This window comes from Schistocerca americana, chromosome 3 (genome assembly GCF_021461395.2).
Source record: "Schistocerca americana isolate TAMUIC-IGC-003095 chromosome 3, iqSchAmer2.1, whole genome shotgun sequence".
NCBI classification, from domain to species: Eukaryota; Metazoa; Arthropoda; class Insecta; order Orthoptera; family Acrididae; genus Schistocerca; species Schistocerca americana.
The window spans coordinates 122,764,516-122,781,901 of record NC_060121.1 but is presented as its reverse complement, the minus strand read 5'-3'; the positions used below and the strand labels follow the sequence as shown (position 1 = coordinate 122,781,901).

At 40.5% G+C, this 17,386-nt stretch overlaps 1 protein-coding gene across 1 annotated transcript in view; it reads right to left on the bottom strand.

Moving 5' to 3' along the window:
- Nucleotides 1–2,781: 2,781 nt before the first annotated feature.
- The window catches only part of LOC124605851 (leucine-rich repeat-containing protein 38-like), a 33,451-nt gene continuing 18,846 nt past the window's right edge, over nucleotides 2,782–17,386 (bottom strand). The window contains exon 4 of the mRNA XM_047137784.1: nucleotides 2,782–3,123. Within this exon, the coding sequence (XP_046993740.1) occupies nucleotides 2,925–3,123 (199 nt within the window). The 3' untranslated portion in view covers nucleotides 2,782–2,924. The remainder of the gene's footprint in view (nucleotides 3,124–17,386) is intronic.

The window sequence follows — 17,386 nt, the reverse complement described above, 5'->3', positions numbered from 1 at the left end:
TACAAACATGAAATAATTGAACAAACTTTAAGACAAGTACAAATTTAAATAAAACTGGAATAGTTTGTGAATATTATGCAAAGCATCACTTCTCTCAGAGAGACGGATTTTGAAGACGATTTTGATGACGACAAATTTAAACGAGAATACTTAAATGCTTAAAATTGATTGTGAGAATAAAATCTTAAAAAGCAAAAATTTATTTTTGCCAAATAATGGCGGCTGCGGCCATTGACTCTTTATTATTTTAAGCGCAGTTATAGTTCAGCTGTGTGTCAGTTTTGGTTCATTATCGTCACACTCTCAGCTACAGCTCATTGTTCTCTTTCTTCAGTTTTGCTTCGCACACTCTTGTTTTAGATGGTCTCAGTGTTTGTTTGTTGTGATATGCATTATTCAGTTTTTAGTGCTTTGTTGAGTTATTGTTACAAACGCCTGAAGTCAAGTGAAGCAGAAATGTTTTTTATTCGCGTTTTTACTCATGTATCAATATCCGAGGACAGAAGATCAACCCCACAAATGAGCTAAAAAACCACTCTGCAAATAATATTAATGCACTAAATAAATATTAAATTTACTAAAAGTTGCAAAGGTTTAATGTGATTTGTATGTGCAAACAAACAAATGATTGTGATTTCAAACAAAGTTTCATGATATATTCAAGAGAAAGAGCTTCACAAATTGAGCAAATCAATAATGTGTTGGTTCACTTCTGGTCCTTATGCAAGCAATTATTCCGCTTGGCACTGATTGATGTGTTCGCTGTTGCCCTGGGGGATATCGTGGCAAATTCTTTTCCACTGGCGGGTGAGATCGTCAAAATTTCGAGATGGTGAGAGGGACCTGCCTATAATGCTCCAACGTACCCAGCTGGGGAGAGATCTAGCGACTTGGCTGGCGGAGGTAGGGTTTGGACAAGCAGTAAAAATTCTCGCTGTGAGTGTGGGCGGACATTATCTTGCTGAAATGTCAGTCCAGGATGGCTTGCTATGAAGGGCAAACACACTAGGTGTAGAACATTGCCGATGTACCACTGTGCTGTAAGGGTGCTGAAGATGACAATAACAGGGGTCCTACTACGAAAAAAAAATGGTACTGCAGACGTCACTCCTGGTTGTCGGGAATATGGTGGACGACACAGTCGGCTTAGTATCTCAGTCCTGTCCGGGGCGTCTCTAAAACACTTCATCACTGGTCATCCGGTCTTAATTCGAAGCGGGACTCGTCACAGGAGACAATTCTACTGCAATCAGTGAGATTCCAGGCCGAAGACGTGTTTAGAGATGCGCCGGACAGGTGTGTGAAGCCAACCAGATTGTCGTTGTGGTGTGCGTACTGTAAGACCTTCGGTACACACGCCATCAGATTATTTGACTTGTCGCTCTAACGAAGTAGGCGAGTGTCAGCAATACGTCTCGTGGTCTTACCGTGGCGTGTTTATCTTCTGCCGTGAGGTCAGACGATAGAAATGCCACTTGCACGCTTACAGTAGCAGATCGACGGAGACCAACTTTAAACAGAACTTGATTATTAAAATAATAAAAAGCATAGAAATTACTTAACTTGATTCTGGATGCTATTTACAATTGACAATCTGAAGTTCCTTTGGTCTTGGTACGTTAATCTTATTCTCACATATCTCTGATACTTGACAAAGCGTCTATACATTTCTCTTCATGGCTATGTACAGGAATATGATAATCTTATTAGGTGCAGACTGAAACTTGACTGTAGACTGGTACAGACAAATGCAGACTAATGCAAAATGGTACAGACTAATGCAGACTGACTAATCGGAGGTCTGGATACTTGTTATAATACCTCGCGCGTTCATGTATCACTGTGCGAGTGTGATCCGCGAGGAGAAAAGGTTCTACGTTAGCAGCAATCTCATTGGCTGCGTGACATATTGATACGCGGATCGGCGGAAGCAGATTTTGGTCCATCTCTATGACAGCGCCATCTCATAGTGCGGAGACGGACGAGCGCTGCGCCTGCGCTGTTGTGCTTAGCGGGGCGCGCTCTAGTGGGAAAGTTACGTACGCGCTGACTACGCGGAACTATGTACACGATAGTCGTGCACCATACGGCCCGACAACCGAGAGTGATGGTCTGTAGTGGCATTTCTTTTCATAACAGGAGACTTTGGTTGTCATCCACGGCACCCTTACAGCACAGCAGTGTGTCGACGATATTCTACGCCCCATTTTGTCGCCCTTCATGGCAAGCCATCCTGGGCTTACATTTCCGCAGGATAATGCTCGCCCACACACAGCAAGAGTTTTACTGCAGGTCTCCATGCTTGGCAAATCCTACCTTCGCCAGCAAGGTCGCCGGATTGCTCCCAGTTGAGAACGTTTGGATCATTATGGGCAGGGGCTTCTAACCATCTCGGGATTTTGATGATCTAACTCACCAGTTGGGCAGAATCTGGCACGATATCCCTCACGAGGGCACCCAACAACTTTTTCAATCAATGCCAACATGAATAACTTGTTGCGTAAGGGCCAGGTGTGGAGCAATGTGTCACTGACTTGATCAACTTGTGAAGCTCTTTCTGTTGAATAAATCATTCAGTGTTTCTCAAATCTGTTTTTTGTACGTCTACATCGAATCTAGTAATTTTGGTCTCATTCGTATATTCCCTAGCAGTGTGTATTTCTTTTTTTCGTCTTCTTCCTCTTCTTGGAGTGTATGTCGTCCATTGGAAATTTGCACAAACCCACAGATAATATTACAACAAGAACGATGATATATTTCTGGCATTGATTTTATAACAAGTTAGCAGTCAATCAGAACATTTTATTTTATTGCTTAAGATTAATGGCCACTAGCTTGTAAACAAATAAAAAAGCACAGTGTGGTCAGCCTCCGTCTTGAGGCACATAAGATGTCATGATGATGATGATGATGATGAGGTCCCATCACACTAAATTAAGAGCCAAGTCGTTCGAGAGTTCGCAGTCCATACTGGAGAAAGCGTAGAGCAAGGTTCGCCCCTGCAGGCTGTCTGGCGTCTCGCACTGGGCGGTCAGTACGTGGGTCACGTTGCGCTCCTGGGCCCACTGGAAGACGGGCTGCAGCCCGCAGTCACACCGGAGAGGGTTCCGGCGCAGGCTCAACCTGCAAAGCACAATACCCGCACCCCATTACCTGTTGTTGTTGTTGTGGTCTTCAGTCCTGAGACTGGTTTGATGCAGCTCTCCATGCTGCTCTATCCTGTGCAAGCTTCTTCATCTCCCAGTATTTACTGCAACCTACATCCTTCTGAATCTGCTTAGTGTATTCATATCTAGGTCTCCCTCTAAGATTTTTACCCTCTACACTGCCCTCCAATAATAAATTGGTGATCCCTCGATGCCTCAGAATATGCCCTACCAACCGATCCCTTCTTCTAGTCAAGTTGTGCCACAAATTTCTCTTCTCCCCAATCCTATTCAATACCTCCTCGTTAGTTACGTGATCTACCCATCTAATCTTCAGCATTCTTCTGTAGCACCGCATTTCGAAAGCTTCTAATCTCTTCTTGTCCAAACTATTTATCGTCCATGTTTCACTTCCATACATGCCTACACTCCATACAAATACTTTCAGAAAAGACTTCCTGACACTTAAATCTATACTCGATGTTAACAAATTTCTCTTCTTCAGAAACGCTTTCCTTGCCATTGCCAGTCTACATTTTATATCCTCTCTACTTCGACCATCATCAGTTATTTCGCTCGTCAAGTGGCAAAACTCCTTTACTACTTTAAGTGTCTCATTTCCTAATCTAATTCCCTCAGCATCATCCGATTTAATTCGACTACATTCCATTATCCTCGTTTTGCTTTTGTTGATGTTCATCATATATCCTCCTTTCAAGACACGATCCATTCCGCTCAGCTGCTCTTCCAAGTCCTTTGCTGTCTCTGACAGAATTACAATGTCATCGGCGAACCTCAAAGTTTTTATTTCTTCTCCATGGATTTTAATGCCTACTCCGAATTTTTCTTTTGTTTCCTTTACTCCCCATTTCTTAGCCTCTAAGTAAGTAACACTGGTTTAGCTTTACGGCAGAGCCCTGTGAAGGAGGACATCCACATGTCTAATTTGCAAATATTACTTCAACTACAACACTGCTGAATCTCGGAACTAGTGTAGCATCTATTGCGACAGAAGGAGAAAACAGTGGCAACAGCCCAGCAAGCCACAACAGCCTAGCAGCCAACATACTAGGTGTGTTAAAAAATAATGGGAATTTTTGTTTTGCGGAAAGAGTTATTCATCTGCATCAATGTCATTACCTTGAAAATATCCCCAGGTTCACATTACACACTTGTGCCAACGCTATTTCCAATCGCCAAAACACTTCTGGAACTCGATCTTTGGGACAGTGTTCAGTTCTTCCAGCTACGCGTTTCTTTATCAAGCCTGTGCTTGCAAAACAACAGCCTTTAAGATTTTCTTAATTTTTGGGAAAGGAGAAGTGTCTCGCGGGGGCCACGTCTGGTGAATATAGAGGTATAAATATAGTTTTTTTTTTAACCAAAAATACGCCAACAAGAAACGACGTGTGAGCAGGTACATTATTGTACCAGTACGGCCCTTCAAAGACAATGAAATGTTTCGCCACAAATCCGGGTGTTATTTTCGGATTGCATCAAGCAAACGGCATTGAATCTGTAAGCAGTACTCGTTTATTCACCATTCGGGTTGTGTCAAGAATTAATGGTGCACTATGCCGTTAAAACTCGCAGACCGCAGTGAGCATAAACTTCACTTTTGACTGCACTCGTCGATCTGTTTTCGGTCATGTGAATCCAGAATTCTTTCAGCGGACGATTGTCGTCATATCCGTAAACTCACGTTTCGTCGTCTGTCATGACATTTTTCAGTGGTTTGGCATCATTGTTAACTTCGTCTAGCAATAGACAGCCGCCGCTGATTTTGTTCGAAATTCAACAATTTTGTAACAAATTTTACTGTCACACATTTCACACCCAAAACATTCGACAAAAATGTCGCGGCATGAGGCAGTTGATATGGCACTATCACTAATAACTTCTCTGACTATGATTAGACGATCGTTCATAGTCTTTTCTTCCGCTTTTTTCACGATTTCATCATTGATTATGTGCTGCTGTGTCTAGTGCGTTCGTTTCGAAACACTGAGACGACTCGCAAACCATTGTTTTACTCTTATCAGACTCACCAAAAGCAGTATTTAATATTTCCAAAACTTAACTGCACTTTACCTCAGTTCGTATAGCGAAATTTTATTAGACATCCTCTGACCCATTTTTATACAAAATATATAACCACAGATACCACTATAACGTGCAATCTTTCTGGCAGCTGAGAAAGACTAATTCATTGCAGTGTGGAAGTGCTGTAACAAATACGTCTGAAATAGCCACATGCTGAATCGCTGTATCGGGTGGTGGGTCCTCGGTTCCTATTTGAGATAAGAACAAGGAGTAAAAAATTTTTGGTTTAGCTCGGACTAGTGGCCATTTCATTTGTATGGCCATTCAAACATCTGTCTTTTGTTGTAGCTATGTTACAGTATATTAAAGGAAGTTTGAACGACGAATTGGCAAATTGTGCAAATCGATTAATTCCTCTCGCAAAAGATTTTAATTTGACGGAAACTAATTCTCCGCTGATGACAGCATTTGAATGTGCACCGTTCGTATTTTACGTGCAAAAACAAGAAAAAATGAGGTTTTTGAAGCACGCCACTTCTATACTTTAAATTTTTACGAATCGGTTCGTACTTTGTACGAATGTATAAAGTCAAAAAGAATTTTTTTTAATCCAATAATCTTTATCCGATGTCGAGATACGATGATTTAAAGTTGAGCTAAATGTAGACTGTAAATTTTGTACTTGGTGAACTGCTTAAAGCGAATCCAATGAATAAAAAATGCGTTCTCCTGCTAAAATTGGAGACTCGCTTTCAAAAATTTAACTTCATTCGGATTTTACGTGCAAAAGACATGTTCAAATATTGTAATTATTGGTCGATTTGTTTTTTGTGAAGCTTTATCCATCGCCACAATACAAACAACATGGTTCGAAAGACAACTAAGGAGAAGCATATACCGGATCAGTCGTCGCTCGAGCTAACAAAATCTTCAATGAATACCAAGCTACGGCACTCTGACTTCAAAACTGTGGTAGAACAAAAGCTGATAACCAGAATGAAAAAAGGCTCTTATCGTAGAACAAAAAAAGATGGATATGTCCTGAGCAGAGTTAGTGTTGTAAAAGAAGTGGACTAGCTTTTCGACTTAACTGGCAGATTCAAAGTCATTTAAATCAAAACATCTTGACACATTCATTCTTTTTTACGAGTTAACCCCACGTCCCCAGCACAGCACAGTGAGCTCTTTTGGCTGCAGGGTGTTGGCACACCTGCGTCTTGCAATTTATGGGCTAAGGTCTCTGATCCTGAGCCCAAAGTCTAGAAGATACAGTAAACAATATGTAAAGTCATATGTATAAAGAGCGCACATGTTGCAGCTAAAAAAGTTTTTCTGAGGGGATAGAATTTCTGAGGGTCTATTTGTTCCTGGGGGGACGCTATATCAGTTTTTTGATTTTTTTTGGGGGGGGGGGGGAGGGGGGAAGGCGATCTTTTTCAGTGAGGGGACCACCTTTCCCCCAAACTCACCCCCTGTTACAAATATGTTGAGAGGTGTAAGAACAATTAGTCACAAATTTATGTGCTTCCTAAGAGTTGGATGCATGTGCTACAGGAAGTATCCGAAAGTTGGGATCCATTTGCAATAGAACGTACCTCAGAGTGGGGTTTTATGATTCCTAAACTTTAATGACACATCGTGTCATATTGTATGACATGACAAATGCCATGTTGGATGGCGTAATGGCATGTGTCATGTTATACGACATTACATCATGTATCATGTTACTTTGCTTAACACGATGCATTACATGTATATGGTTACTAATACTTACTAGCAAAAAACCACAAATATGTCAAGATTATTTGATTCAAATGTCTTTGAAGCTGCCAGATAAATTGAAAACCTAGTTCCCTTCTTTTATATCCCTAAATTTGTCCATGACGTCTTCGCCTTTATGTTACGATAAGAGCATTTTTCATTGTGTTAGTAATAAATAGCCAACACTGTATAGCCTCAGCACTTAACGACATATTTACCAACACAAAAATTGCGCATAACAAACCCTGCATTACGTACTTTTAGAACACACATAGTAATAGCCTATACATCATGAACTCCTCAAAACAGTATGTGCAGGAGTCAGACACAAATATACATTCATTTATTTTCTTTAGATACATCCAGTGCATACAATGAACTCAGTCAACTGTCTGTCCTAGACTGACGATTGACTGGTTGATATTTTTTTCATTCGTAGAACAATACAAATCATATGGCTGTCATCAGTTGTTGGTATAATGTTCCCTATGAAATAAGCGTACATAAATTCTTACAATTTTTGCTGGTTGAACGCCTTTGATAAATCCATTAAAATTCTAGTCACACGGTCACCTTTGCCCTGTGCCTCAAGTCTGCTTTTGTGATCTGTGCAATAGCAGATTCTGTACTTCTTCGAAGTCAAAGCATTATGAAGGCTGTCAGCCTCGAGATTAAATGTTGCCTCTTGGCGCTGCAGATACGTGACATGTTAAATAAAGTTCGTAAATGTAGTGGAGGCAAGTGGGAATCATTCTAGCAGTGATACGGGTCGCAAATGTGGAAATCCGCTGATGAAAGCGACTTGAACAAAGGGCAGATTGTTATAATCCAGTGCCTTTTGTTGTTGTTGTTGTGGTCTTCAGTCCTGAGACTGGTTTGATGCAGCTCTCCATGCTACTCTATCCTGTTCAAGCTTTTTCATCTCCCAGTACCTACTGCAACCTACATCCTTCTGAATCTGCTTAGTGTATTCATCTCTTGGTCTCCCTCTACGATTTTTACCCTCCACGCTGCCCTCCAATACTAAATCGGTGATCCCTTGATGCCTCAGAACATGTCCTACCAACCGATCCCTTCTTCTGGTCAAGTTGTGCCACAAACTTCTCTTCTCCCCAATCCTATTCAATACTTCCTCATTAGTTATGTGATCTACCCATCTAATCTTCAGCATTCTTCTGTAGCACCACATTTCGAAAGCTTCTATTCTCTTCTTGTCCAAACTATTTATCGTCCATGTTTCACTTCCATACATGGCTACACTCCATACGAATACTTTCAGAAATGACTTCCTGACACTTAAATCAATACTGGATGTTAACAAATTTCCCTTCTTCAGAAACGCTTTCCTTGCCATTGCCAGCCTACATTTTAGATCCTCTCTACTTCGACCATCATCAGTTATTTTGCTCCCCAAATAGCAAAACTCCTTTACTACTTTAGGTGACTCATTTCCTAATTTAATTCCCTCAGCATCACCCGACTTAATTAGACTACATTCCATTATCCTTGTTTTGCTTTTGTTGATGTTCATCTTACATCCTCCTTTCAAGACACTGTCCATTCCATTCAACTGCTCTTCCAAGTCCTTTGCTGTCTCTGTACCTAGTAAAGAGTATCTCAGAAACGGCGAAGCTGCCAACTGTTCATCTGGTACTGTAGGGAGTACCTATAGGATGTGGCTTAAGGATGGTGAAACAAGTAGGTGACAAGATGCTGTATGTCCACACCCCAACATGGAACATAAAGATTGGAGGTTTGCATGTTCTGTAAAGCTGGATAGGTGGCTATTGTGGCAGATCCAGTGATGGAGTAATGCTGGTGCAGGCATAAATGTTTCGAAGAACACTGTTTAATGCACATTGTTGAGCATAGGATTCCGCAGCAAATGACTCCTTTGTGTTTTCATGTGTTAACCCATGCCGTTTTTGCTTACGATTGCAGTGGGCACATCATAATTGAGATAGGTGTTGGATCAATGATAACTAATTGCCCAGTTAGATGAATAACATTTCTTGTTACATCAAGTTGATGGTCATGTCTGTGGACACCACCATCCAAGTGAACAGTGTCTCAAAACATACAGTGCGCCACTGATGTAGGTAGTAATATGCTATGGGGGACATTCACCTGAAATTACGCGCAGCTAGTGGTAGTAATGCAAGGACCACAATAGCTGTGGAGTATGAGAACATTACTGCAGACCACCATCATCCCTTTATGCATAATGTTTATCCAAACAGCAATGGCATCTTTCAGCAGGATAACTGTCGGCATCACAAGTTTAATCATACTTCAGATGTTTGAGGAGCGTGATACCGAGCTCATATTGATGCCTTGGCCTCCAAATTCGCCTGATCTGGAACACTATTGGGAACCAGCACATAATTTATGGAAATTAAGCAACATGTACGTAGACATCGGGTACTACATACCTCCGGAATATACCAAGGACTTATAGAATACATGCCATGCATAATAATTTATGTATTGCATTACTAAGACATAATCCCTCTTATATTGCATTCCAAATGCAGAGTAACATTCTATTAAGAAGGTGGTCATAATGTTTTGGCTCCTCAGGTTATTTGTCATCAATTTATTGAAACGCTCCTACCATTATATCCTTATTACCTACTGGTTGGCAGTCAGTTTTGGTAATACTTCTTGCTGTATATTTGTTTCTTCTTCCTCTCCAACTTTTTTCCCCCAGCTGTACAGAAGTCATGAGTGGTGAGTAATTCCCCACTCATGATTTCACAGTTAGTTTTAGTTGCATTCTTTTGATAGTCAGTGTTCTATGATTGTTCTTTTAAACTGGATTGTAAAGATGTGACACAATACTAACAATAACAAAGGAATACCTTGAAATTTACTCACATACTAATCCAAAATAAAAATGAGTAGGAAGAAGATAAAAAAAATGTTTAGTACTAGCTCAGGTTGGACACAGATGGGAAAGAAAATCACTTACAGTTTTTTAAAAGGAATAATCATCCTGGAATTCCCTTGAAGTGATTAAGGAAAACCTAAATCAAAGTGATCGGAGCAGAATTTGAGCCTCGAACCTCAAGAATGCTCGAATGCTAGACCCTTGTCACTGTGCCACCTCACACAGAAAAATAAAAGTGGTGACAATAAAAAAGATATGATTGTGAAAAAAGTAATATAAAATCAACCATAGTGTCATTAATGAAAACGCAGGTTCTGACATTCAGGAAAATATGAGAATATAGGAGGAAGAGGAAGCCTCACATACCACAGAAATATCCAGTATGTTCATGCTCTTTATTAAGTTTATGTACATAGAACATTTTAGTAGGACATGGTCAAGTGTATCTGAGTGTTCACAGTAACACCAAAAACAGATCTTTCAATTCTGAATATGTATAATGGGCAAGGACATTCCCTGTCATATACATTTAACAAAATCGTTTGTGAAAGATATGTAATTTGATTCCTTGGTATCTAGAAATAATAATGCATTTACTTTCTCGTAAAGGAGAAATATTACCTGTTTAGTCCCTTTAATGTACAAACCAAACCAAGTATTATCTGCCTTACCTGATGTCTATGATATATTCAGAGAGAAAAAATACCCATTACCTACTTTGTTTTAAATCTTTGTTTGAAATGTATGGATTACATTTCTGCAATTATTATGATGCTGCTTTTTTCCTCACTCATGACTCAAGTCTAAGAAATTCATACAAAACTGACAATCCAACAGTCCATGTTGTACACAAAAGATATAAGCAGAATATAACTCACTAACTTATCTGCAACATGAAGTGCATTTTTTCCTCCTACTCACCATTTAAGGAAGCACAATGGTTATAACATGGGGCACATATTGAAGATCTACATCTACATACATACTCTGCAATCCACCATATGGTGCGTGGTGGAGGATACCTCATACCACAACTAGCATCTTCTCTCCCTGTTCCACTCCCAAACAGAACGAGGGAAAAATGACTGCCTATATGCCTCTGTACAAGCCCTAATCCCTCTTATCTTATCTTTGTGATCTTTCTGCGAAATCTAAGTTGGTGGCAGTAAAACTGTACTGCAGTCAGCCTCAAATGCTGCTTCTCTAAATTTCCTCAGTAGCGATTCACGAAAAGAATGCCTCCTTTCCTCTAGAGACTTCCACCCGAGTTCCTGAAGCATTTCTGTAACACTCATGTGTATGGCACTCCAGATGATACCCTCACCTCTGATGAACACTCACCATTGAGGACAACATACTGGGTTCTATTACTTAAGAAGTCTTTGAGCCACTTACATACTTGGGAACCAATCCCATATGCTCGTACCTTATTTAGGAGTCTCCAGTGGGGCACCAAGTCAAACACTTTCCGGAAGTCAAGGAATATGACATCCATCTGATACCCTTCATCCATGGTTCGCAAGATATCATGTGAAAAAAGGGCGAGTTGCATTTCACAGGAGTGTTGCTTTCTAAAGTCGTGCTGATGCATGGACACTAACTTCTCTGTCTCAAGGAAATTCATTATATTCTAACTGAGAATATGTTCGAGAATCCTGCAACTAACCGATGTTAAGGATATTGGTCTGTAATTTTGAGGATCCGTCCTTCTACCCTTCTTATATACAGGCATCACCTGCGCTTTTTTCCAGTCTCTCAGGACTCTACGTTGGGCAAGAGATTCGCGATAAATGCAAGCTAAGTAAGGAGCCAATGCAGTAGAGTACTCTCTGTAAAACTGAATTGGAATCCCATCGGGACCCGGCAATTTATTTATTTTCAACCCATTCAGCTGCTTCACAACCCCAGGGATGTCTATCAATATGTCCTCCATACAGGAATCTGTACGAGACCCAAACGGTGATTTGTTTGTACGATCCTCCTGCGTGAAAGATTTCTCAAACGCTAAATTTAAAATTTCAGCTTTCCTTTTGCTGCCTTCCATTGCCAGGCCAGACTGATCAGTGAGTGACTGGATGGAAGCCTTCGACCCGCTTACCGATTTTACGTAAGACCAGAATTTCCTTGGATTTTCAGCAAGATCTTTTGCTAAGGTATGGCGGTGGTAGTGGTTGAATGCTTCACGCATCGCTCTTTTTACAGCAGCACGCATCTCTACTAACTTTTGCCTATCCTCATTCTCCCGATCTTTCTTGTACCGCGAGTGCAACTGCCTTTGCTTCCTGAGCATTCTCCGAATTGCGCTGTTAAACCACGGAGGGTCTTTCCCATCCGTAACCCACTTTTTTGGCACACACTTGTCCAATGCGTGATTTACAATGTGTTTAAAATTTGCCCATAATTCGTCCACGCCCATCATACCCGAAGTAAATGAAGTGGATTCATTTACTAAGTGGGATGCTAACAACTGCTTATCTGATCTTTCTAGTAAGAATACTCTCCTAGCCTTCTTGACTGACTTTTTAACTTTTGTAACCATAGTCATAATGACAGCATCATGATCACTAATCCCTGTCTCAACACTGACACCGTCGATGAAGTCTGGTCTGTTCGTGGCTACCAGATCTAAAATATTTCTATTACACGTTGGCTGTCAATTTAGCTGCTCAAGACAGTTTTTGGATAATGTGTTCAAAAGTAATTCACACGACAGCTTTGTCTGTACCACCTGTAATGAATCCATAGACATCCCAATCTATACTAGGTAGGTTGAAGTCGCCTCCAACCAATATAGCATGATCCGGGTACTTCTGCGATACAGAATGTAGACTCCCTCTGAATGATTCTAGAACTGTCACGATGGAACCTGATGGGCAGTAATAACATCCCACAATTAACTTTATTTCCCCTAACCATGGTAAACATGTCCAGATAACTTCACAATCACACTCTACTTCAACCTCAGTAGACACAATATTTTTGTCAACTGCAATGAAGACACCACCTCCTACGGTGTCTAATCTGTCTTTCCGATGCACGTTCCAACCTTCACTAAATATTTCAGAACTTCCTATCTCAGGGTTCAGACAGGTCTCAGTCCCGAGAATAATTTGCGCGCCATGTGCTTCCTGGAGGGCAGTAAATTCAGGAACTTTATTCTGAACACTCTGAAAATTTACTGCTAATATCTTGATAGTTGAAGCGTCTTTACACTGAGCGCGTCTTGATTTCCCTGCCTGCACGTGGACTGGTGAGTGTTCATCAGGACACCTCGCACTACTGCCTAGCCTAAAAAACCCCCATGTGCACACCACAAGTACTCTGCTACACGGGTAGCCGCTTCCTTTGTGTAGTGCAGCCCTGACCTATCTAGGGGTGTCCTACAATTCCCCACCCAATAGCGCAAGTCTAGAAATCTGCAGCCAAGACCGTCACAGAGTCGACGAAGCCTCTGGTTGAGACCCTCCACTCGGCTCCAAACCAAAGAACTCCGATCCACTCTGGGAACAACGCTGCAAATAGAGAGCTCTGCTTGCACCCTACATGCAAGGCCAGTGGTCCTCACCATATCCGCCAGCCGAACTGAGGATCGGCTCAGAACCCAAGTGACAGGCATCATTGGTGCCAACATGAGCAAGATAACCAGGTTTCAAATTCCCATCCAGTTATCCTGATATAGGTGTTCCATAGTTTTTCTAAAGTGCTTCAGGAAATTGCTGGAATGGTACTTTTCAGACAACCACAGCTGACTTTCAGCTTCAAGTTTGTACAAGTGAAATAGTGATTCACATAATTTCTGGATTCCACATTCAAACTGTTGTGAATGATCATGAAACAATTGTAACAGCAATGACTACCAAAGTACGAAGGCATCCAATACAAGTTGTAATGTTTAATATGTTCAGTAAATTAGATAAAGACTAAGTAGTGTCATATCTCAAGGAAAAGTAGTTGTCCAGGCACTCATGGATGTCACAGAAACAGGAATAGATTATATCAAAATAAATGCAAAAATGGTTAAATTTGTTTTCAAAAGTTCCTTCAGAAAGAAAGATTCAGGAATACTGTTCCAGTTTAGTTCAGGCTCTGCTGCAGAGCTGAATGATATAGATTTTAGTGTCAATGCTGTTGAGAAATAGCTGAAATCATTAAACCTGAAGAAGGCTCCAGGGCATGATGAAATTTCCATAAAATTTTATATCCAGTTTGCAGCTGAATTAAAATCTCTTTAAGCCCTAACGCATCATAGCTGCCACAAATCAGAAACTGTGCTCAGTAATTGGGATTGGCACAGGTCACACCCATCTGCTGAAAATTCGGGCTTATATGAAGGCATATAGATAGTCATTTTTCTCTCACTCGCTTTGTATGTGTACACTGCTCATACAAAACAGGACATCTACATTTCTCACATCACATCCTGCTAGCTACAGTACAAGACCCGGTAGATGAAGTATTTTTTCACTTCCAAAAAGTGTTTGACCAACACTTATTAATGAAAGTATGATTATACAGAGTTTCAAATGAAATTTGTGATTTAATTGGAGTTTTCTTGGTAGAAAGGACACAGATATTATCTTAGATGAAGAGTCACTGACAGATGTAACTTCAGGAGTACCCCATAGAAGTGTGTTGGGACCATTGTTGTACATGCTGTATGTTGATTACCTACTAGGTTATATTAATATTAACATCAGACTTTTTCTGTAGACAATGCAGTTATCTGTGCTGAAGTATTATTAGAAATAAGCTGTATAAATATTCAGTCAGCTTTTGATAAGCTCTCACAGTGGAGCAACGATTAGCAACTTTCTTTAAATGTTCACAAATGTAAAATTTTCACTTCAAAAAGTGCAGAAATGTAGTATCCTATGACTACAAGATCAGTGTATCACAGGTGGAACCACTACACCTGCATGAATACCTGGTTGTAACAAATTGTGATGTCAAAGCATTTGGTGATGTTCAGTTAATTGGCATAGTATAAAAATAAAGAAAATAGTTTAGCACCAATCCTGATTTTTATATAGACTGCTGGTCATTTATAATGCAACATCATAAAGGCAGTATGCAATCAATGTTTAATTGGTATGAAGTGTACTACTAGCTTTTTATGCAATTTCTGTGTATCTGTTCAATGTAGGTAGGAGTAAAGTCATCTACATACTGTCTCTAAGGAAAGATCATGCAGCAGATTTTGTATTCCAAAATCACATTTGAATGCTGTTTGCTTCTAAAAAAAAGTGTTATGCTGCATGTAAGAAGAAGGAAAACCTACCAGTGAATGCTGAAATTTGATAGCAGTAGGGTCCTTGCCTGTCAGAGCTGCAGCTTATCATTCTGTCAAATCATTGCTCTCATTGGTAGGGATTCCATTACTGTCACACAAATATTGAATCAGTAGGTTCAGGAAGCCCATGGTCGTGTCCATCTAGAATCTCAACAGCCTCACATGACTAGCACCTTAGAGGCTATGCGAGATTGTATGGGCTCATCAGGAAAGGGGCTCATGAATATCATCACAGACAGTGTGAAGATATTGTGGGCATTGTGGACTGTCAACCAGAAGCAGAGACTGATGCACTGACGGTCATGCACCTCAAGACTACATTGGATGCAGTAGGGGCACCATGTCATCTTTCCAATTTATTGTTTCCTGTACATGAACACAATAGGAAGTATCATGTATAGAAGCTTTGAGAAAAATGAATGTTGCTGGATTGCATTCATCATCATCATATGGGCTAGCACCTAGCGTGATGGTATGGGATACCACTGACTACTTATCACCCCAAAGCTGGTAATATGGACAGCTGCCCTTATGCCCTTAAATTCTTGATGTATTGAGGCTGGTCACTGTATCCTATCTTCCAAGCCTCCATGATATTATCTTTCAACAAGATAATGCAAGACTACACTTTGCCCATTCCATCCTGCCCTACCTTTATACAGAGAATATTTCACTGTTGGCCTGACCAGCACATACTCCAGGTCTCCTACGCACTAAAAACATCTGGTCATGGGTTACCAAGAGACTGGCATGCCAGGACTTCACCAGCCATTGTAACTGATGAACTTTGCATAGAGTTGTAGCAGCAACAAATGACCTACTCGTGTATGTCACCTAAGCTCAGTTCAATTCTGTGCATAACTAGCTTAGAGCCATTATTTCTGCCAGAGATGGGAGTTCCATGTAATAAATTTCACACCCTGTACACCTCCAGGTCAACTACAAACAAATTTAATGATGTATTCTTCTTACTGCACTGTATACGTACAATAAGTAACATTCTGTTTATTGTCTATACCACCTGAAACTGCAGTTGTATTGACCAGCAATTTATGTCTGTGATTTTCCAGATAGTATCTGCTATAAAAAAAAAAATTGTCTGCAGATGTTAGTAATACAATCAGAGCGAACAAAATAATGGAAGGGCTACAGTCAAAAGTAAATTAGCATTCTTTGATCCTCACAAAATCAGATTCTGATGAATTAACAATCAAAGCTAAAAAGTCAAACAGAACAATTTCTTAGCACTCAAAAATGAGAATGAGATTGTAGATCAGACAGAGAGAGAAGAAACTGAATGTGTAGCAAAAATGAAATTTCTAGATGTGGCTATTGATTATTGACTGAAATAGGATTGGCATGTTTTGACAATAGCAAAAGTATTTTCGTGGCTTGTTATGCTCTAGGAGTCTAATGTAGTACTAACAGTGTTTGCCTCTAAACCAAACACCCTATTTTTCACACAATGATTTGTTCCAAAGATGTGGCATTTGCATTTGGAGAAAAAAGTCCTTACAATCTTTTCACCAATCTCAATTAAGTGAAACAGTAAGAATCATAACAAGAAGAAAAAGAAACGTATGGTACTAATCTCTTCAGAATATCTGGTATCCTTGCAGTCCTTTTGCACTTATTTCCTTCAAAGCAGGGGCCCAGCGCAAGGCATGTGTGAAACGTGTGGCCGCACGGGGTGGCAACCCCAACCCCCCCCCCTTTTTTTTAAGAACAAACTCAACATTCATGCCCAAGTGGGGATTCGAAACCAAACCTCAGAGGGAGCAGCTTTGGGAACTGTGGCATGGCACCTTGATTATCTGCCAGCCACCCCTGTTGAACAAGGGGAGGGAGGAGGACTAATTTCTTCCTTGTCATTGTGGCAGCACCATCATGTTTATGCCAGAGGAACAGAGACAGGGAAGCAGTCTGGCATACACGCCAGTATTCTTATGAGTGCAGCGCTGCCAGCCTGTTACGTGCCATGCGTTTACACACAACTAATTTTGCAGAAGACGAAATCTAATTTGGAAATTCGAATGCAATGTTCAATACTGCAGTTAAATGTTAAGCCTGAAGCACTTTTGCTAAGCCCTTCAATGGCAGTTTCCGAGTGTTTTATTCTTCCCGCATTATGGAAAAAAAATGGTTGAACATTACTATAGTCAAACAGATCCAACACCTACAATGGCTAGAAGTATTCCAAATGGGTAAATAGACTACGAGTAATTACAAGGGATAAAGACATTGCTAAGAAGCCTG